Source organism: Oryx dammah, unplaced genomic scaffold (assembly GCF_014754425.2).
Source record: "Oryx dammah isolate SB20612 unplaced genomic scaffold, SCBI_Odam_1.1 HiC_scaffold_2, whole genome shotgun sequence".
NCBI classification, from domain to species: domain Eukaryota; kingdom Metazoa; phylum Chordata; class Mammalia; order Artiodactyla; family Bovidae; genus Oryx; species Oryx dammah.
Window position 1 is genome coordinate 58,473,719 of NW_024070186.1, and position 23,795 is coordinate 58,497,513.

The following is a 23,795-nucleotide window of genomic DNA, read 5'->3' on the forward strand; positions in this document are numbered from 1 at the left end:
CAAGGAGATCCAACCAGTCCATTCTGAAGGAGATCAGTCCTGGGATTTCTTTGGAAGGAATGATGCTAAAACTGAAACTCCAGTATTTTGGCCACCTCATGCGAAGAGTTGACTCATTGGAAAAGACTTTGATGCTGGGAGGGATTGGGGGCAGGAGGAGAAGGGGACGACCCAGGATGAGATGGCTGGATGGCATCACTGACTCAATGGACGCGAGTCTGAGTGAACTCCGGGAGTTGGTGATGGACAGGGAGGCCTGGCGTGCTGCGATTCATGGGGTCGCAAAGAGTTGGACACGACTGAGCAATTGAACTGAACTGAACTACTTAGTTGGACCAGCCTATCAGAGGGAAAAAGTTATTGACACGAGTAGATGATTATGATTATCTTAGATGCTGAAATGTCTACTTTTTTCAGCTTCTATGAACATATCTGTATTTCTTCACTTCTGGTCTTTGGTCTATGCATTTTGCCATTTGACAAATATTAAATACATTAAGAAAATGTCACACTCTTGTCTTCTATTTTTTCCCTCTGCTTTTCCTTTACAGTCAATTTTTGAGCAATAATTTAGCTACATGTTTCATTCAAATTCCTTGTATTTTTCTGTTTTCTGTTACACATGATACAACCTAAATATTTATCACATGTTGTATGAATAAGATCATTTCCTTTCTGTATCAACTCCTTGGCTCTCATGTCTAGAACACTTTACAATGTGGTAAGCAGATAATTTTGAGACTTCCTTGGTGGCTCAGACAGTCAAGAATCTGCCTGCAATGCAGGAGACAAGGGTTTGATCCTTGGGTCAGGAAGATCCCCTGGAGAAAGGAATTGCAACCCACTCCAGTATCCTTGCCTGGAGAATTCCTGGGAGGCTACAGTCCATGGGATTGCAAAGAGTCAGATATGACCAAGTGACTAACACTTTCACTTTACTTTCAGGCAGATATTTTTTAACAGTGTTATGTTGAAATACACTGAAATAACACTAGATGTGTGCTATACTTCCCTTTTATTTTTCTAAAGGGATGCCATTCATGAAACTTTGAATATTAAAGCTGGATTTACTTTCAGGGAAGTTCTAGAGACTAAATTTGAGAACCTCCAAACTTAATTGAAAATTTTGGAACTCATAGGATGGAAAAGCCATGTAGTCATTGTTTTTGTTCACTTGTTTTTCATTCCACAGATGTACTGAGTGAAGGACTGGCTATATAACAGGCAAGGGTGAGTGCAAAACTGAAAAGTGGGATACCTGTTCAAAAAGTATTAAGAATTTCAAGATGATGATAGCGAAGCATTCAGCCAAGTATGGGGCCCTTTTGAAGCCACACAGGCTTTTAACACTCAACAGAGCTGGATATGACTAAACATAACCCATACGTTGTTCTAAGCAGTGGCATTAGTGCTGGGAAGACACTGACATGGTGGTTACTGCCCTCAGCAACTCACAGATGCAATGAAGTTGAAAGCAGAAGAATGTTAATTCATTTCCTTGAGTAGTTCTCTAGTATCTTTTTAAATTCATAATCAGTTTTACAAAACTGATGACTTTATACTCCTTCCCAGTCCCCAACATAGTTTTTCAACTGCCAGGTCCTTGGATATAATTTTGCAGGATTTTTTAAATGTCCACTGTGTGCAAGACACCCTACTATGACCTAGGTGAAGATAAAATAAAATTAGAAACTTACTTTTATCATTAAAAAAAAATCATTTCCAGTAAGGCAGTATAAAGGCCCTTTGTAGAGCATTTTTTCATATTTCCAGTGGACATGTGTGTACTATGAATTGTAGCAGCAGCTGGAAATTTTCTTCTCATTACTCTGACTCCCTGAAAGGATATTGTCCTCCAAATGTGAGAAACTCTGTCACTAAGGAAGAAATATATCTTATTAGAATGAGAATGTTGTAGATAATGATTGTATGGTTTCTCATGAGTTTGGGACTATTATATATGTGATGGTTTTCTTTGGGGGAGGGGGATCATATCAAAATATTTTAGCCAAAAACCTCAGGAGTAGGTAGGAAATAGATAGAAATAGATTTTCTTTAGCAATTGATTCCTCAGCATGCTAGTTATGCCCAGACAAGCACAGGTTATTTTGACATCTGTTTTACTTTGTTTCTTGCCTCTTCCAGCATTCAAGCTGTCAGCTCTTGCTCTGTTAACAATGGGGGCTATGAGCAGTGATGTATTCAGATCACTGATGAACACTACCGGCCCTGGAGCCTTTCACACCACCAGCTGAAATGAGATGGCAGATACTATGAGAGGAAGTCACAGTGAACACATATTACCTGCTGCAAAGGAGCAACGTATTGAGAGCAGTAAAACTTTTTCCAGCCTTCTGTACCATTTTGCAAGATTGTGTGTTTGAAACAATCATTTCCCCCCCCTACAATCTACTTCACACGTTGCTTTCCATAAACAGCTGTTGCCTTTTTTGTCTCTGAAACCCTGTGTGTCCTTAGGTTCACATTCACTCACATTTAAGGCGGGGCAGCCAGAGATAGCAATATAATTCACAGTAATGAAATGTGACAGAATTCAAGATTTAAAGTGATGTTAAGTATCCCACTGAGTTTAGAAGAATCACAAACAAAGATATCTAGAAAATGTGGAGATGCACAAACTAAGCAAGATGGGTGAGGGCTTTTATTCTCCACTGCATATTCTGTTACTTATACATCAAGAGGAAATGGTCTGCAGACTCAATAGAAAAAGTTATATGTATCCATGGTAATGTTTTTGATAAAAAACACATCTCACTTTTATTAATATATTTATTTAATTAAAATTCCCTGAAGAGACTCTGCATGCTAGCTTCAATTCTTTCAGTTCAGGAGGCAAGGGAGGGTCAAGGGGAGGCTTTAGCCCTCCTCCCAAAATTTTTATCCATTTTCCAACTGTACCCAAAAATGATAAATATTTTTTAAATGTGAGCAATATATGTTTTCTCAGTCCTAAGGAAAATGCAAATAAACCATCCTTTCAACTTTTCATATTTTTATTAACCCCTGGCATAACATCTAAATATAAATGGCATGTTTCCTTTTATGAAAATGCAGCTTTAAGACTACATTCTCTTCCAAAAGTGAGAAGTGAAAGCTACTCAGTCTTGGCCAACTCTTTGCGACTCCATGGACTGTATAGTCCATGGAATTCTCCAGGCCAGAATACTGGAATGGATAGCCTTTCTCTTCTCCAGAGAATCTTCCCAACCCAGGGATCAAATCCAGGTCTCCTACATTGCAAGCAGATTCTTTACCAGCTGAACCACCAGGGAAGCCCTTCTCTTCCAAACTGGTTGTTTTTGTCTGAAGATCCTTCTGTTGAAATTCTGGAATCACTGCCTATTCCCTAAATGGCTCTAGCTTTTTTTTTTTTTTTCCTTCAAATTAAGTGTATTTTTTGTTTGTTTGTTTGTTTCTTAACATCTCAATTGTTTCTCCCCTTCTGGTCTCCTAGATCAGGTTCTTGCCAGAACTGATCTCTTTGCTGTGGAAGGATATGGGTTACCACTAAGTCAAAGACGGTTATCAATAAGTTATCAATAAGTCAAAGACGGACTTCTTTTTAACTTGGTAGGAGTTGGACTGGTTTTGCAACAACAAGACTATAATCAGAGTCTATTACTATTATTCCCTATAACAAAAAATAAGGGTTTCCTAGATAATGCCAAAGGCAGAATTTGTCCTGGGTTTTCTCCCAGGATCTGTTTAAACCATGTTTTCTTTCTTTCTCCCACTTGCTCACCATCCTGGGCTTCCACTCCAGTTCTTCTAGCAACATTAGTATGACTATATTGAACTTGTTTCCTTCTGATATTCTCTTTGGATTTCTGTGTGACAACACACTTAACTTTCTCTTGACCCTTAGCTGAAATGTTAGGGTAGGTTCTGGTGATACCTTTTCATAATTTTATGTCTCTTAAAAGGCTGATGGATTTGATACTTCATAGAAGTGAGCTTTGAACTGTAGATAACTCTTAAAGAAAATTTCACTTTACAGAATTAAAATATTTGTGCTCAGCTGCTTGAACTTTTTTTTATTTTGTGTATTTAGTTCCATGCAGTCGTATCACATGTATGAATTTGTGGGTGGGCTTCCCAGGTGGCTCTGTGGCAAAGAATCTGCCTGCCAAGCAGGAGACATGGGTTTGACCCCTGGGTTGAGAAAATCTCCTGGAGAAGGAAATGGCAACCAACTCCAGTATTCTTGCCATAGACAGAGGAGCCTGTCTGGCTCCAGTCCATGGGGTTGCGAAAAGAGTTGGACATGACGGACTGACTGACTAAACAACAGTAAGTCTCCTAGTCAACATATCTCCAACCTGAAAACCAAGCTCTCCTTATTAACCTAACTGGATTTAGTGCTGTACACTGCTTCTCTGTCACAGGCATCTTACTATCAAAGACATGAGCTCCCTTCAGTCTATATACTCTAGGGATTCTTTAGAAATCTTTCTTAGACCACTTTAAATTATAGAAAAGAATGACAGCTTTTAATGAACCCTAGATTTTATTTTCTTAAGACTAGAGGGCAATTGGGATCAAGTTTAAAATACTACGAGATGGGTAGGGTAAGGGAAAGATACCCATTATACACTGAAAGAAAAGATACCCTACCAATTACATATATATATATGGACTTCCCCGGTGGCTCAGATGGTAAAGTGTCTGTCTACAATGCGGGAGACCTGGGTTCGATCCCTGGGTAGGGAAGATCCCCTGGAGAAGGAAATGGCAATCCACTCCAGTATTATTGCCTGGAAAATTCCACGGACAGAGGAGCTTGGTAGGCTACAGTCCATGGGGTTGCAAAGAGCTGGACACGACTGAGCGACTTCATTTTCATATATATATATGTATGTATTTATATATACATTTAATTATTTGTATGTATATATACAAATGTATATGTATGTATATATATGTGTGTATTATATATGTATGTATGTATATATGTATTATATGTATGTATGTATATATATGTATTATATATATGTATGTATATATAAAATGTATTTATATATACATTTAATTATTTATTTGGCTATGCCAGGTCTTAGTTGTAAGACGTGAGAATCTTTGATCTTCGTTGTGGCACATGGGATCTTTGTTTGTGGCATGTGAACTCTTAGGTACAGTATGTGGGATCTAGTTCCCTGACTAGGGATGAAACCCGGACCCCCCACATTGGGAGCACAGAGTCCTAGCCACTGGACCACCAGCGAAGTTCCCTACCCTATTTTAACACCATTTACAAAACGTGATCTTTGTAGTTGAAATTGTGCATGTTTTATTTCAGCGACTGTGCACATTTTAAGTTGTGAATGATTCTGCTGAGTCATTCAGTGTAATCAAAGGAAAGCGACAGAGGCCATTTTGCTGGACACCAACAGAGATAGGTCTGAATTTACAAGTGCCAAGTTCATGGTCTTATGCTGGCTAATGTTCAGCATCTATAAAGTCAACAGTTTGCCAGCAATGAATAAGTAACAACTGGTGATTTTGGATAGAAGTGGGAAGAAGAAAACAAACATATTAAGGTTTCTTGCTTTTAAAATTATGTGAGTGAACTAAAGCTTGATATATGTGTAGACAAACTTCCCAGGCCAGTTGTTTTGTTGTACTTGGGATAAAATCAGGATGCAGAGTCATTTTCTTCTGGCACACTTAGTAGGAAATTCCATTAGTCCTTTGAAAATGCTGCCTTCCCGCAGCTGACATTAGCAATCACTGTGAATAATTAAGTTCTCTGTTGACAGAAGCAGATTCTCTGCCTACAGTCATCTAATCCTAATCCAGCAAAAAATGGGAAGGCTCTTCTTTATTTGTTCAACAAACATTTATGGATCTCTTCTTTTTTTGTTGTTTGGCAGTGAGCATGAGAGTGATATTTCCGTCCCTAGGAAGGTGATTATTAATTTGATTGAAAAGCTAGTTCAGCCGTAAACTGAAACTAGCACCTCTTTTCCTTGAACTCATGGAATACCCAATAATAGGGGACAGGGAAGTGAGGCCTTTTCCCAAGCACTGACTTAGACTGTCTCAGTATAGTTTACTTACTTTATTTCAAGTTAATGTTTGGGACTCTGCTGTCACACATACTTTTTTTTTTTCTACAAAAAACTATTGGGATTATTTAAACATTCTTCTGTTTCCAGTTACAAAGTCATGTGGTTGGAATTTCATGGATTTAATCACATTGTACCATTTTTAATAAAAGCTCAAAATCATGTAATTATGCCAAAGGAGTTGACTTTAGAAAATGTTAAAGCCTATGGGATGATTCACAGTTCAGCTAAATTTTTATAAAGAACCCACAAATAATCATATGTCAGTCAGAAGGACATTTGCAGTGCTCATGGACACAGGACTGTGACTTTGCTGATAACACGTCACTGTCCAAGGCAATAAAGAGAAGGCAACAAGAATGTGATATTATGTGTGCGTAGACGCTAAGTCACTTCATTCCCGTCCCACTCTTTGAGACCCTATGGACTATAGCCCACCAGACTCCTCTGTCCATGCATTCTTCAGGCAAGAATACCGGAGTGGGTTGCATGCCCTCCTCCAGGGGATCTTCCTGACCCAGTGATCAAAACCACATCTCCTACGGTTCTTGCAGGTGGATTCTTTACTGCTGAGCCACTGGGGAGATATTATGCATATATACATATTCATATATGTGTGTGTATATATATATATAATATATGTGGATGTGTGTGTATATATTATATATATATATATAATGAAATCTTAGAAACCAGCAACCAGCAGTGATTTTACCAAACAATTTGGCATCATAAAAGGAGTACCAAAAAAAATAAAATCAAAGTTAAAGAAGGTACATTAGGGAAACCAACACTGAAGGTGTAGAAACACCATTCAGAATGATCAAAGGTCCTTCCAGTTTTGTCTCTTACCATGGGGGTGGATAGTCTCCGTCACTGAAATAACACCTAAAACTGAACTGAAAATAAAAATAACCCCAAAGAAAGCATAAAGAGGTTAATGAATTTAATCAGGGCCTTACATATTTAACTCAAGGTAAGACCAGTCTATTTCTAGATTATTAGAAACAATTCTTTTCTACTTCAGTGATAGTGATCTTGAGGTTGAAATTGCACATTTTTTGTTTTCAGCAGACATTGACTTTTTGGTCCTACTGTCATCAACCTCGAATTCTATTACTTTATATTGAATACACTAAGTCCCCTTCACACCTCTCCTCTCCCTGTGGTCTTTTTGGTGTCATTAACATCTCTTGCCTCAGGATCTATTGACATACTGAAAGCAGCAACTTCTCCTGAAGTCCTCTTAACTTTGTAATGGATCAATATATGCCATGCAATTTATTTTATTTTTATTGCTTTACACTTTCTATTATAAAAACAATACATGTTCATTGAAGGAAATCTGGAAAAAATGGGTAATAAAATAACACAAAAGAAAAATAGTAGAAACAATCCATACCACCATACAAAAGTAACAGTTTTTTATGTATTAGTATATATCTTTTCAAGCATTTTGTTTGCATAAATAAATGACATAAGATTGTACAATGTCTTCCATTATCTATTTTGCCCTATTAAAATATGTAATATACTATTTTATGTAATATATTTAATTATAAACATTTAAAGTTTAATTTTTACATATAATATTTAATGATTGCATTATAATAATAGCTTATACTTAGAATTACCTTTGAGTCAGACACCACTGCAAAGAACATTTATATGGATTGTCTCATTTAACTTTACAACAACTGTATACAGTAGGCACTTTACAAAAAACAAAATGGAGCACAGTAGAGGTTGGGTATTTGGCCCCAGATTTCATAGCATGAAAGTGGCAGAAACAGCATTTGAACACAGGAACTGGCACTCTGGAACCCAAGATTTTTCCAGCTGACTGTATTATGCATAGCCTACCCTTGTTTTTATAATTGCTCTCCAATAATCCTGATATGGAATAAATAGATTTTGCACTTTTTATTTTAAAGAAAATAACCAAAAAATATTCTTGTAGATAAATCTTTGCTCCCAAAATGATAATTTCTTTAAGATAAATTCCACTGATTAAAATTGTTAGGGTTCAGATGTTATTTGCACACTTACGGCATCAAATTTTCATGCAAACTTAAATCTTAAGGCAGCTCAGCCTGACACACATAGACTGAAAACTGGAAGCAATAAAGCACTAAATTCAAATCTTTTTTTCTTTTCTAGCAAAACACATCACCACTGTGTATCTTGTTGGGAAACAAGCCTAATATTCTGTTCTGATTTTAGAGTTATAAAATATGTTGAAGTCTAAAAGATAATTCATATGAACTCAAATCTGGCAAAATCTTTAAGACACAAGTACCATGCATATATTATAGGCTTTCAGTAAGGGTTTGATGATTGATTAGTCCAGATCTGGAAAGTGTCCTGTGCTTCCTATTTTTGTGATATTTGCTCTAAAGAAAAGTTTGTCTAAATCCTTTGAATTACAGAGATCATCTAGAAGCTGAATAAATGATTATTGGAGCATTGAGCTTAAATGGTCTTAGTTGACCTATTGTACATTTTGCAAATACATCAAGGAATTATAGCTACCATTGCTTTAATAGAATTTCCAACTGTGCCTGTTTGCAATATGAGTATATCTGGAAATGCCTTTATACATGGAAATTATTGATGGCAGATATTAAGTTACAGCTGCACTTTGGAAACAATTTGAGCTTTTTGTATTTTAACTTTTTCTAAGCCAAAAATTAAATAAAAAGGATGGCATCTGTATATATATTTGAACATTTGACTTTCCTTGAAAAATGTGTGTCCCAATTTGTAAATCAGTATCCCCAAATCCTTCCTGCATCATTAAAGAGGAAAATTCTTGTGAAATAATGTCTACATTTACGAAAAGCAAGTTAATGAAGATCTATTTTCATTGTCTTCTCACTTTTAAAATGATCCAAAGTAATTGAATTCTCTTCAAATCCCTCATACATATCTCATACCTTTACCACCCACCCAACAAGTGCCCCCACTTAAAAAATTGCTCACAACTTTGGTGTTAAGTTCTTCCTGGCCAGCACTCCAACTGTGTCCTTGGGGTGGGTGCTATACATATATTTGATTTCACATAACTGATCCCCAATTTCCACAGTTGTTTTTGCTCTCAACTTCCTGCCTTCCTATATTTATACACCATTGTTGTGGATTAGGTTCTCAAACCTATTTTTTCTCTTCGATAACATCTGGAAAGAATCAGTATGACCCAGTGTTTTAAAAGACTATGGGGATCAGCTAGATCTGGCTGAAAATCCCAGTTCTCTCATTCACTGTGAAGATGAGCTGTTAATTTAAACTCATTAGTATTTCCTCATCTGTGATCTGGGCATAATAATCATATATATGTCATAAGGTTATGAATAAAGGCTAAATAAGTAATGCGTGTACGGCTTATTAAGTGTCCTGGCTCACAGAAGTTATTGCTAGAACCCTAACGCAAAGAGGAGTACATTTTCAGCTGCAGGGTGACATAACAGTGTCTTGATAGAGTCAAGGCTAGAATTCAGTTCTTGATGTCACCAAGTCTTGCTCTCAAACCTCATGTACTCTATCCAGTGCAGTCTTCCCGGGTCTCACTTTTCCAGCTCCCAGTCCTTGCTTACTGAATTTTAAGAATCAAGTTCTGTAGATTCTCAAAATTTTCTTTAATGCCATTTCTCCCATCTCCCAGGAACAAAAGTTCCATTCCCCCTGCGGCTGTCCTCTGTATTTATCATTATTATCCACCTTTAATTCTGTCATCTCATCACTTATCTTCTGGGTACACCACCTCATCTCTATAGCTATCACAAGATACTCCAGACCTCTTCTCCTCCAGTATAGTGTAGGAGTTAAGAAACAAGTTTCTGAATCCAGCCTCCTGAGTTTGAAGCCCTCCTTTCCCCTTCAAATCCCACTTCTGTAACTTTTTAGCTTTGAGAACTTGAATACAGTTTCTGCCTCAGTTTCTTTGTCTATAAAATGGATATTTAAATTGTACTTACTTCTTTGAGTTCTTATGAAGATTAAAGGAATGAATGCACATAAAGCACTTATAATAGTTCCTGGAATATATTAAACATATATTATCTTAATTTTAACAATGATTAATCCACGATTATAATAATAATTATTATTTGTTGAAGATTTCCAAATGTTGCATAGTTCAGAGTTATTATCCCTTCAGGTCATCTCCTTTTTCCCTGATACCATTCAATAAAGACTTTTCCTTATCTGACTTTCAAATTATTGTACTTATATTCATGATGTATTGAATGAATATGAGTGAAGTGCCTGAAACAGTACTTAGTACAAGTGAAGCACTCATAACTTTCTTTTGACTGTCACCCTTCAGCAGCTGACCCAGCTTACACTTGACTTCCTTTTTGAAAGTCTCTTTCCTTAGATTTTGAGACCCTGTTCTTACCTGGTCTGATTCTTTTGCTAATAATTGATCTTCTCTTTCTACATCCTTCCCCATTTGTACATACTTGTTCATCTTCCCACATAGTAGAAGTTCTTATTTATCTTTCTCTCATAAGATCTTTTACTTAGTAGGAATTTGGTAAATCATTCCTGATTTTATTATTTGCCTTGATTCTTTTAACTCCCTACATAAAGATTTTTTTTTTTCCCTCTACTCCAGTCAGCTGTAGCTATTCACAAGCCTGAACACGCTCTGGATTTCATATCACTCACAGTTGTTTTACGTCAAATATATCAAATTCCAAATTCTCTTTCTGATGGTAGCTTATTATTCCTTTGTCCATTTCACTTCCTCTTCTTACTGTATTATCACTTATAATGCCTAACATTTGAGCATTACTCCAGACACTGTATTAGTTGTTTTACATACCTTATTTCACTTCATATTTAGCAACAATATCATGAAATAGTCATTATTATGCTTGTTTTTACAGAAACAGGGCTTAAAGCTTCTAGAAGTCAAATAACTGTCCCAAGGTCACAGTGTTAGTGGCCCTGGCAGAGTCAGGTTACAAATTCATGCCTCTTAGATCTTTTTCATATGCCATTTAGAAAGTTTTACTTGTTAAATGTCAACATGAATATTATAGACAATGATTATTATAGTAATTCTGTGGAAGAACAGAATTTTTAATAATATAATTAACTTTAAAAAGTGGTTGTTCTCTGCCCATTGGTTTTCTCATTGCATCAACCAGTGCTCCATAAAGTGATAGTCTCCAAAGTACCTCAGAGAATGTGGCATTTGACTACCAGAGCTCCTGCCAGAGCAGGCTGCAATTGTGTTAGAAATTGGCTCTCCAGCTGGGCTGGACTGCAGTTAGGAAACACAATCGTCAATGGTGAGCTGCCACTGCTGGGATGTGAAGCAGACATGAATGTTAAGCAATAGTGTCCACAATTTGCAACCCAGGAACTGCCAAATTGACAGCTAGACCAAACTATAGCAGCCTAGGAAGATGTGACTAGTTTCTCCGGTCAGTCAATACAAAGTCTTATATTGCCCTTTGATGAATACAATATCCCTGTCCCATAAACCAGGATGCTGTCTATTATGAAGCTCAGTTAGAGTCTTAGCCAGCATTTCATGTCTGAGCGCCCGTGTAAGCCTCATAATGGCCTGAACTCTAGTTGGATGGGATTAGGCTTTCAAGTGAACATGCAGTTCATTAAGCATGTAGAAGCTCCAATGGCAGCCGCACTTCTCGCCATGAACTAAATAGATTTCTTGCATTTTATCTAGGACTAGATGAAAGGGATGTGTAATGCTGTGCTAGAAATAAATCTTGACTCTCTGAGGGACTTTAACAGATAGAGTGAGTGTAGGAATTGAATAATATTAGTAATGAACAAGACATAAAAAGAAAATCTGAAGGTTTGGGGGATTTTCTGTCTCTTTTCCAAGAGCATGGACCAAATGATCGTTTTATCTCATTTTTGCTTTGAGGATTTTTTTCTTTCAGGCTTGGGATAATAATGTGGTATTTCACCAGATAAAAAAATCTGCTTATCTTCACCATTCTCTCACATGTTGCTATGCCATGCGTTTCCTTCCTGCAAGGGACAATTCCAACTTGCCATTATAGACCAGGAACTGGAGTTGGAACTGAAGAGTTCTTTGATACAAAAATCAAAGGTCCCTGTCATCAAGAATATCATGGTCTGGTAGGGGAGACAAATGCATGAAGAGTTCACAGCTGTGCAAAACATAGTATAGGAACCCCAGTAAACAGATGTAAACCAGACTAAAGGGCTGGAAAAAAAAAAAAGATTTTAAGAGGAAATGATATCTAACTTCAATTTGGAAAGAAGAGTAGGAATTACTCCAGAGAACAGTGTCAAGGTCCCAGAAATCCTCCACATAGAATTACTTCACATATAGAGAATCACATATTTAAAACACCAACAATTAGGGATGCTATTGGGGTTATAGAGTGGAGATTTTATTAACATATATCCAATTAATTTTCACAAGGAATATACTTCTTGGACCAGAACATATTCCCTGGTACAATGCTAATATACCTCCATATATGAAAATGTGCATTGTTTAACCACATGGGTACTTTGTTAAACACAGACATCTTAACCTTACAAATAGAATCATTGGTTTTCAGGCACCTTTGAAACTCAAGAAATAAGAATCTAGAGAGAGGAAGTCAAAAGACTCTGACTAGTGAATACCTTTAGCAAATGCTTTGTGGCTTATGGGGAAGTTACTAACTAACATGAAGGTTACTAATATGTGCTTTTGAGAATGTCATTGGAGAAAGTGTTACCTGAGAGTATTGAGAGGTCTTAAAAATAAGAACAAAAGTAGCCAGGTCTTTTCCATGGCATCTTTAATTCTTCTGTACTTAATTGTTGAAAAACTGATGACTGAAAATTTGTGGAAGTGTAATAGAACATCTTTAAGAGAGAAAAATTTCTGGTATTGAGCTTGAAATCTAAATCACTGATTTATAATTAAGTAACATTTAGCTTCCTCAGTGTACATTTTCAGTAAGAAGCTTTTCTTAAAAAGTTTGAGGTGTAATTTGACTCATGTATTGTGCAAGATAAGTATGAATTTAATTTTTACAAATAAGTCAGGAATTTCTCTGTGGCTGTTTATTCCATATAGTCTTTGGAAAGTAGAGGTATATGACAAAGATTCATTTGAAATCAATATTATAATCACAACCAATTTTTAAATCATATTTTAATATCATATTTGTTAAAAATCTAAATAAGGTTTTAAACTGCAGTTAAAAACATAAAATAAGATAAATGTTATTTTTTTACTTAAACATTTTCCAAAATTGTGACTAATAATCAAACCCTTAAAATGATTTCTGGCCAGAATTTGAGCTGTTCAAGATAAATTGCAATGTATTATTTTAAACTGTTCTTAAACTAACATATTTAGTGAAATCCATGCCAACTCATACATCCAAATTACCTTCTTATTTATGTTCTTCAAGTTACACAGAAAGTAAAAAAGAAACAGTGATTTCTTTGGAATTTGAAATGCCTTAACTGTGCATAAAATGCAAGATACTGAGAGATTTTAAGATTGCAAAGTCAGTGAAAGATTTTATCCTATGTGGCTTCAGGGCTACCATTTTGTAATGAAGTATTTTCTTAATAAAATACACATATTTTAACCAACTCAATAAAGAGAAAATGATTACTGAAGCAAGATTCAGGATACCTGGAAATTTTACTACTGACCCTGCCGCTTACCCGTTTAAACTCTTCAGTGCCTTACTTCTGAACTTAGTTAAGTCCTGAATCTTTACTGTGGACTGCATGCGCAGCCACACGCTTCCTGATGGTAGCTGTGACAAACCTAGACAGTGTATTAAAAGCAGAGACATGACTTTGCCGACAAAGGTCTGTATAGTCAAAGCTTTGGTTTTCCAGTAGTCATGTATGGATGTGAGACTTGGACTATAAAGATGACTGAGCACTGAAGAATTGACACTTCTGAACTGTGGTTCTGGAGAAGCCTCTTGAAAGTCCCTTGAACTGCAAGGAGATCATCAAATTAGTCAGCCCTAAAGGAAATCAACCCTGAATATTCACTGGAAGGACTGATGCAGAAGCTGAAACTCCAATACTTTGGTCACCTGATGTGAAGAGCCAACTCATTGGAAAAGATCCTGATGCTGGGAAAGACTGAGGGCAGGAGGAGAAGGGGGTGACAGAGGATGAGATGGTTGAATAGCATCACCTACTCGTTGGACATGAGTCTGAGCAAACTCCAGAACATAGTGAAGGACAGGGAAGCCTGGCGCACTGCAGTCCATGGGGTTGCAAGAAGTTGAACACTACTTAGGGACTGAACAATGGCAATAACATGCTATGCCTTTTCTACCTCAGTGTCTTGAGACCTCTGCCCCAAATTCTCTTTTCCAGTCAAGGCTTTCCTCTTAAGCTACTGTCTCTCCCAGCATCCTATTTATTTCCTTCACAGCACTCACAATAATCTGTGATGATTTTCCTTACCAATTTACTCATACACTGTCTACCTCATCCAGCAGAATGAACAGTCCAGGAGGGCAAGAGCATGGTCCTATTCCCTTGAATGCACCTAGAGTCTACCATCGTGTATCTATTGTGTTCTTCAGTTTTTCAGCAACTGACAGACCTATACTTGAAACCAAATTTCTGATAACTGTATCCTCTTTCCAACAAACTACAATTTATAAAATGTCTTCTATATAGATTCTAAATGTATGAGGATACCAAGGTATATAAGTCAGGTTCCTGCCTTCAAAGAATTGTATACAATCTATTCAAAGATATAGAATGTGTCCAGTAATTGGGTAATTGCAGATGTTTTGTCTTTTTAATTTCACTGTCCATGTGTTTATTAATAGTATATCTAAATGCAATTTATCATGATATGTGTACCTTGTATCCTGCTCCTTTGCTGAACTCACTTTTTAGTTCTGAGAGTTTGTAGATTCCTTCGGATTTTCAAACATGATTTTCAAATTATGTAATATGCAAATGGAAATAGTTTTATTTCTTTCTATCTGATCTATGATCCTTTTATTTCCTCTTCTTGCCTGATTGCGTGAGCTATGGTAGCACTATGTTGCATAGGGTGATGAGAGTAAGCATTTTTGTGTTGTTCCTAATCCCAGGGGGGAATAATTCAGTATCATTAAGCATAATATTAGTTATACGTTTCTTGTATATGCTTTTTATTAAGTGAGAAAGTTCTCATTGCTCCCATTTTCTTTCTGTCATGAATATTATATTAAATTATGTCAAATATTTTACATTAATTAATATGATCATATGAATTTCTTTATTCTGTAAATATGAAGAATTACATTGATCCTGAATATTTCACCAGCTGTGTATGCTGCAATAAACCCTCCTTGGTCAAGCTGTATAATTTATGTGTATATATTACTGATTCTATTTGCTAAAATTTTGTGAAGGATTTTTTGCATCTGTATTGATGAGTGATATTGGTCTATAGTATTTTATTTTCTTTTTCTTTTTTAGAAATAGAAAGTCTTTGCTGGGCTTTGGTATCAGAATAATACTAGCTTCATAAAATAGATAAGTTAAAAAGTATTTCTTCTATTTTCTAGAAGAAATTTTAGAATTGATGTTAATTCTTCCTTAAAAGTTTGGTAGGATTATTCAGTGAAATTATCTAGGCCAGAAATTTCTCTTTGGGGAATGTTTAAATTATGAATTAATTTTTTTCAGATTTATAGAGCTATATACATTCTCTGCTTCATGTGATTGAGTTGTGATTGTTTGCATTTCTTTTAAGGAATTAGCCCATTTCATCCAGGTTGCCAAATTCAGCACAGTTGTTTGTAGTGTCTTACTATATTTTTGATGTCATCAGGGTTTATAGTAATATCCTGTTTCATTCCAAACAGTGGTAATTTGTATTTTTTACTTTCTTTGTCAGTCACCATTGCCAATTTTATTGATCTAAGAACCAACTCTTTGCTTCAATAGTACTATCTATTTTTTTTTTGTTTTTAATTTTATTGCTTTCTGCCCTCATTTTTACTATTTCTTCATTCTACTTGATTTGGATTTATTTTGCTCTTCTTATTCTGAGTTCTTCAAGTGGAAGCTTAGATTATTGATTTGAGATCATTTCCAATGGATTTAGTACCACAAATCTCTCTCCCTCTTTCTCTACCTCTCAGTACTGCTTTGACTGTGTCCTCAAATTTTTGGTATTGAATTTTCATTTTTATTCAACTTGATGATTTTTATTTTCCATTGATTTTTTTGTGGCCTATGGATCACATAGAAAATGTGTTTTGTTTAGTGTTCTGGAGGCACTTGACAAGAATATATGTCCTGCTGTTGTTGAATGTAGTGTTTTGTAAGTGTAAATTAGATCTTATGGGTTGATAGTGGCTTTTCTTGATGATTTTCTTTCTGGCTGTTCTGTTCTTAATAGGTTCAGTTCAGTTCAGTTCAGTTCAGTCGCTAAGTCGTGTCCGACTCTTTGCGACCCCATGAATGGCAGCACGCCAGGCCTCCCTGTCCATCACCAACTCCCGGAGTTCATTCAGACTTGCGTCCATTGAGTCAGTGATGCCATCCAGCCATCTCATCCTCTGTTGTCCCCTTCTCCTCCTGCCCCTAATCCCTCCCAGCATCAAAGTCTTTTCCAGTGGGTCAACTCTTCACATGAGGTGGCCAAAGTACTGGAGTTTCAGCTTCAGCATCATTCCCTCCAAAGAAATCCCAGGGCTGATCTCCTTCAGAATGGACTGGCTGGATCTCCTTGCAGTCCAAGGGACTCTCAAGAGTCTTCTCCAACAACACAGTTCAAAAGCATCAATTCTTCAGCACTCAGCTTTCTTCACAGTCCAACTCTCACATCCATACATGACTACTGGAAAAACCTTAGCCTTGACTAGATGGACTTTTGTTGGCAAAGTAATGTCTCTGCTTTTCAATATGCTATCTAGGTTGGTCATAACTTTTCTTCCAAGGAGTAAGCATCTTTTAATTTCATGGCTGCAATCACCATCTGCAGTGATTTTGGAGCCCCCCAAAATAAAGTCTGACACTGTTTCCACTGTTTCCCCATCTATGTGCCATGAAGTGATGGGACCAGATGCCATGATCTTCGTTTTCTGAATGTTGAGCTTTAAGCCACCTTTTTCACTCTCCACTTTCACTTTCATCAAGAGGCTTTTAGTTCCTCTTCACTTTCTGCCATAAGGGAGGTGTCATCTGCATATCTGAGGTTATTGATATTTCTCCCGGCAATCTTGATTCCAGCTTGTGCTTCTTCCAGCCCAGTGTTTCTCATGATGTCCTCTGCATATAAGTTAAATGAGCACGGTGACAATATACAGACTTGACATACTCCTTTTCCTATTTGGAACCATGTTGTTCCATGTCCAGTCTTAATAGGTAGAAGAGTATAAATAAAGACTACAACCAAAATTGTGAATTTGTCTATTTCTCCTTCATTTCTATCAGCTTTTGTTTCCCACATTTTGCAGTACTATTGTTTGGTGCATATGTGTGTGTATGCATGCATTCACAGTCATGTCTAACATTTTGGGACCCCATGGACTGTAGCCAGCCAGGCTCCTCTGTCCATGGAACCTTCCAGGCAAGAATACTGGAATGGTTTGGCATTTCTTCCTCCAAGGGATCTTCCCGACTCAGGGATCGAACCTGCGTCTCTTGCACCTCCTGCATTGGCAGGCAGATTCTTTACCACTGGGTCACCTGGGAATCCCTACATTTAGAATTGTTGTGTCTTCTTGGTCAATTGCCCTTTTATTATTCTTTTATTATTTTTATTATTATTATATGTCTCTGCCTCTGGTAGTTTTCTTTGAGCTGAGATCTACTTTATCTGATATTAATGGTGTCATTTCTGCTTTCTTTTGATCAGTGTTTGTATGATACATATTTTTTCCATCCTTATACTTTTTACCAGCCTATATCATTATATTTAGAGTGAGTTTCATGCAGCCAGCATATAGTTAGGTCATGTTTTCTAAGTCATTCTTCAAAACTGGGCCTTTTAATTGGCATAGTAAGTTATTTACATGAATGTAATCATGTAATGACATAACTTGTTTGACATTTCTTTTTTTCTGTTTATTATCTCTGTTTTATTAAATTTTTCTGAATCTTTTCATGTCTTCCTATACACTACTATAACATTTTTTTAGAATTCCATTTCCCTTTATTCATAACAGTTTTGAATGTATATCTTTACCTAGCTTTTTCCTGATTGTCATGTATTATATTGTGTATAACTATTTACCAGTAGTATCATTTTTACCAGTTCAAGTGAAGTATGATACCTTAACTACTTTCTCTCTACTCTTTTCCATTCCTGTATAATTATTTAACTATTCTCTCTATGTACCTTTGGAACCATATTAGACAATGTTACGTTTTATTCAGTTATTAAGTATAATTTAGAAGATTCATGAGGGGAAGTAAAGTTTATTGTATTTATATATGTTTCTCTATATATTTTATATATAATGCATATATAATATTTTGTATATATGTATATATTCATATTTTTCTTATTCTTGCTCTTTCTTTCTTATGCTTTTGTTCTTTCTTTTTTTCTTGGTCACCATTCCTTTCTTTAAAAATAATTTCCTTTCTATTTAGAAAAAAAAGACATAATTTCAGAATAGTCTGCTAGAGATAAATTCTCTTAGTTTTCCATCATGTGGGAATGTCTTGGTTTCTCCTTCATTCCTGCAGGGTAATTTTGCTGGGTATAGGATTCTGAGTTGTTTTCTTTTCATCAGTTGAAAAATGTGTTTCCAACATATATAAGAGGAGACAATAATCCCAAGCTCATTTCATGAGGCCAGTATTACCCTGATACCAAAATCAGACGAGTATTTCACAAAAAAGAAGACTACAAACCAAAATCTTGTATGCTTGTATATGTAAAAATCCTCAGCAAAATACTAGTAAACCAAATCCAACAACACATAAAAGGAACTATACACTATGATCAAATCGGATTTATCTCAGGAAATCAAGATGGGTTCAACATCTAAAAATTGTGTATTTAAAAATACACCATATTAAAACCAACCTTATCATCTCAACAGATGCAGATTAAAAAAAAAAAAACTTGACAAAATTTAATTCCCTTTCATGATAAAAGAATTCACCAAACTAGAAATAGAAGAGAACTTCTGCAACCAATAAATGGAATCTATAAGAAACACACAGCTAATATTTACTTAATAGTGAAATGCTGAAAGTTTCCTCCCTCTAATCAGGAATGAGGCAAAGATATCTGTTCATACCACTTCTATTCATCATTGTACTGGACATTCTTGCCAAAGCAAAAAGGCAAGAAAATATAAGGCATCCAGATTATAAAAGAAGAAGTAAAATATCTTTCTTTGCAGATGACAGCATCTTGTAACAGAAAATTTTATACACCTTAAAAAATAAAAGCTATTAGATTAATAAGGAAATTCAGCTAAGTTATATGATAAAAGATCAAAATGTAAAATATCAACTGGATTTCTATACACTTGCAACTAAAAAAATCTGGAAGTAAAATTAACAAATGATTTTAGTTACCATAGCATCAAATACGATAAAATACATAGGAACATATTTAACAAAGGAAGTGCAAAAATCATGTAATGAAAACTATAAAACATTGTTAAAATAAGTTAGATCCTAAAATAAATGGAAAGACATCTCATGTTCATGGATCAGATAACCTAATATTGTTCAAATGACAATACTCCCCCAAATTGATCTACAAATTTAATTCAATCTCTCCCTACATAAAAGCAAGAAGCAGAACAATGTGTATTGTATCTGTGATAAGATAGAAGATGTTTGTATCACTTATATTTTTATAAAGTCTGAAACAGTTTGCAAGAAACTAATGAAAGCATATAAGCATTTATGTATGATGGTGGTTACATGAAACTGGGTAAATGTGGGGACAAGGTAGCTTTATTCATTGTTTTGCTTTTTTTTGTATTCTGTGCATTATTTTAAAAAGGAAAGGGGAGCATGCAAGAGTAGCAATTCCCACCCCAGCAGCTTATAATGTAGACAAGGCTGTTTCTCATTCTTAGACCAGGATCACTTAACTCATGAGTTCAACAAAGTACTCTGGATAGGACATGTGGCTTTACATTACTCTGGACTTCCAAAGAATATGACTGAGACTAAGAAAAGAGCAAGTAAGGGGAGGAGGTCAGAAGGAGGTCACTGACTAATTTCAGTGGGATGTGAACTTCTTTATTCCATCTCCATGGTAGCTGTAGCTAAGACTCTTCCATTTGACTCTAGTTGGCCTTTTCTTCACACCATGGTTGCTTATTCCAAGGCAGAGGAAATCGAGAAGAGGTGAAAGGTTTATATGAGGATAAGTCCTGTGCAAATGAGTAGAGTAAGTGGGGAGAGAAAGAGAAAAAAATGCAAAGGTGTGTGGAGGATTTCCAGCTGGCTCTATTTAACTTTGGGTACGAGAGCACCGCAAATAGACTTTTAAAAAGAGTAAAACTAGCCCGTTCTTTGACCTTGATTCATGTGTAGATTTGTTCAGATTTTGGAATTCAGATCAGAAAATGGGGAACCTTTTGTTAGATGAGTATCATTTGAAAGTGGGAAAGACTTTCCAAAGGCCTTATCATTCTAACATGAGAAGCCCTCTGTTCCCAGTTCTCTTGTATCTTTATCTACGCTTCTGCTCTGCACGTTTTTCTACAGTTACTGAATTACAAACTCTCACTGCTTAATTGCTTTTAGAGATGGACCCCTGCACGGGTGGGAATGGATGTGCCCACATCTGTCAGAGTGAGAATGGCGTGGCCAGGTGTGCCTGTCACCCAGGGTACCAACTATCTGAAGACAAAAAGGCCTGTGCTGGTAAGAAGTTGAAGCTGATGGATTAATTGGGTAATTGTTTGCAATTTTGTGGTAATTCAGTTTTGAATAGTCAGAACAGCTAGGAGAAAGGTGTTTTCATTTATGCTTAAAAAGAAACACTTATATACTTATTTGATTATTCTGAAAGGTATTTTTTATGATACTATTCAATACAAAAGCTCAGTGAAATTTTTAGTTACAAAAAATAATCTGGTGTAGTTTCAGAATTAATTCTTTCTGTTTTCTGTTTTTCATTCTGAAGTGAATTCCAAAATTAATATTTCAAAACCTTCCATAATTGCGCAGGGAGTTTTTTATTACAGGCTACAGAAGGTGGGGCTAACCTTTGAAAATCAAGTATGTGCAAATGAGTGTTCTCAGAAGTTAGGAATAATTAAAACCAAAGAGAAAGAAACTCTAGAAATACAAGGTTACATATTTCCATTTCCTAGAAATAGCAAAACAGACATACTTCAATTTAAAGATGAAAGTGATAAATTACTTCATGACCAGAACTAATAAATGAAGTCATTCCTGTGGGACTGTCTTTGTTTTAAGAACTTCTGAGAAATCACAGAATCCTTCATTTTTATCATGACATTTCCATGAAATGAAAAACACTTTATTGGGGTTAATTAAGAAAATACAAAATGTTTCCTGACTAATGTGACTGATAAATGCTTTGAGAAATTGAAAAAGAATTAGACATAAAAATTAGTGTTAAGTTAGTTTTTCTTTTCTTTAAGCCAAAAACAAGATAAAACTTTCTGTGGATTGTTAAACATACTTTTCTGACAAAGAACATTTATGCTTTGGTCCTCTGTTTACATAGAACCTACCTTGCTCTGTATCTGGCACAAAATAGGATCTTATTAAATACCTGTGGAAGATTGAGAAATATATACATAGCCATAATTTATAGAATATCTTTTTCAAATTTTATTTTGATATCTGGTGTGTTATTCCTAAAAAGACTGTCCCCAAATTTACTGCCTACTTAGAGTTTTGTAAATACCTTAGAAAGATAAGCATTTCTCTTAAACTAAGAGTTCTGGTGGGAGTGACATCCAGGACAATATAAGGAGGAAGTTCTATTTGAGAAAATGATGGTGAAACCTATCCATTTAAGGCAGGGGTAGAGTAAGGGGAGCATAAACTTCCTGGGCCACAAAATGATATTATGCTGAATAGACTTGTCTATTGCTGTCCAGAAAAAGAGGGCGCCAGGTTTTAAATGGCACTGTGTCGATCATATGTGGAACATATACTATGGATTACTACTTAAGAAGACTCCAAATCTGCATTGTATGGGGCCACTTGTACTGTCTTAAGTCAGAGAGATACCAATTTTGGTTAAGAATTTGATATATATTCACAATGACAAATTCAAGTGTTCTATCTGTGTTGTTAGGGATGGAAAAGGTCTATTTTTGTTTGTTTTCTCTTTCTTCAAATTAATAGATAGCAGTAGTTTCTCATGGGGCTTCCCAGGTGGCTCAGTGGTACAGACTCCACATGCCAATGCAGGCAATGTGGGTTCAGTCCCTGGGTTGAGAAGATCCCTTAGAGAAGGAAATGGCAACCTACTCCAGTATTCTTGCCAGGCAAATCCCATGGACAGAGGAGCTGGGCAGACTGTAGTCCATGAGATCAAAGAGTTGGACACAACTGAGCAACTAAACAACAATAAGAAATGGGTTCTAATACAAAAAAGTGTTTAAGAACATGAATGAGACCTGCCGCAGAGTTCTTGTCATTTTACATTGGTTTATTTGCAAATATGGAGCCTATGTGATATTTTACTGTTATATTTGTTGGCATTGTTGTCAGGGGTTGAAGGGGAGGGGATGCTTTTGTTCATGTTTATAGTTTGTAAATAAGTCTTAATTCCAGCTCCAAAGACACAGCTCCTGTGTATCTCTTTCTGCAGACATAAATGAATGCGCTGAAAGGCTTACTCCCTGCAGCCATTGCTGTGTGAACACAGTGGGATCTTTCACTTGTGCCTGCCAACCTGGTTTTGAGCTGGGAGCTGATGGAAAACTGTATTACAGTAAGTGACAGTGATCGCAGCCCAGGAATGTGTGGCATTTTACAAGAATTAAGCAAGAGTAATAAAAGGATTGTGCTGAATAACTTGCCAAAGTACGAGCTCCTTAGAATGTTTTCCACTGGAGTAGGGTGGGAGTGGGAGCTTAGAAGGCCAACCCCCTCATTTTAATTCGATGAAATAGGAGCCCAGAGTTCACAGAATGTGGTCAGCATCATGATCCTCTTTGGAGACCACAGGACTAAGTCTCAGTTCTTCTGGATTGGGGCTCTCTTGGACCCATGGGTCTCCTTTGTGAAGAATCTGTCATCCATCACCACCTCTGTCCTGCAATATTTATTGGACAGTAATAACTCCAGTGTAAAACTCAAGGGAAAGGAGCCAGCAAGAAAGAAAGAACCAGCAGGGTGAGGGGCAGCCCTAGATGGCAGAACCACGTCTGATTTCTGATCTCAGCTCCAAAGATGCCCTTCCCAGTTCTCTCCCATCAGGGCCAAAGCCCAAAGTTCAATGATACAAAATCAGTCAGTGACTGAACCAGAACTTGAACTAGCCTCTCTAAGCTCCAAATATATTATCCTTTTAACTTGGTTATGTGCTTGCGTACAGCATACCTCTCTTGAGCAGCTTTGATCATGAAGAAGAATAAAGATAGTGACAAGCAGAATAAATCAGCTAGTGTTCTTCTCTAAGCTCTCTCATGAAGATTCAGTCTTAAGGTCACTAACTTCATTCTCTTCCACTGCATTAAGCTCTACATTTATTTAATGCCTGGGTTGCCAGTGTAGCCACAAGCTCTGTTGGTTTATTTCTACTGCTTAAAG

General features: G+C 36.3%; 1 protein-coding gene across 1 annotated transcript in view; it reads left to right on the forward strand.

Moving 5' to 3' along the window:
* Positions 1–23,795, forward strand: part of LOC120881676 (EGF-like and EMI domain-containing protein 1) — a 142,324-nt gene that overhangs the window by 104,684 nt on the left and 13,845 nt on the right. The window contains exons 5-6 of the mRNA XM_040265347.1: positions 20,802–20,921; positions 22,852–22,974. Of these exons, the coding sequence (XP_040121281.1) occupies positions 20,802–20,921; positions 22,852–22,974 (243 nt within the window). The remainder of the gene's footprint in view (positions 1–20,801; positions 20,922–22,851; positions 22,975–23,795) is intronic.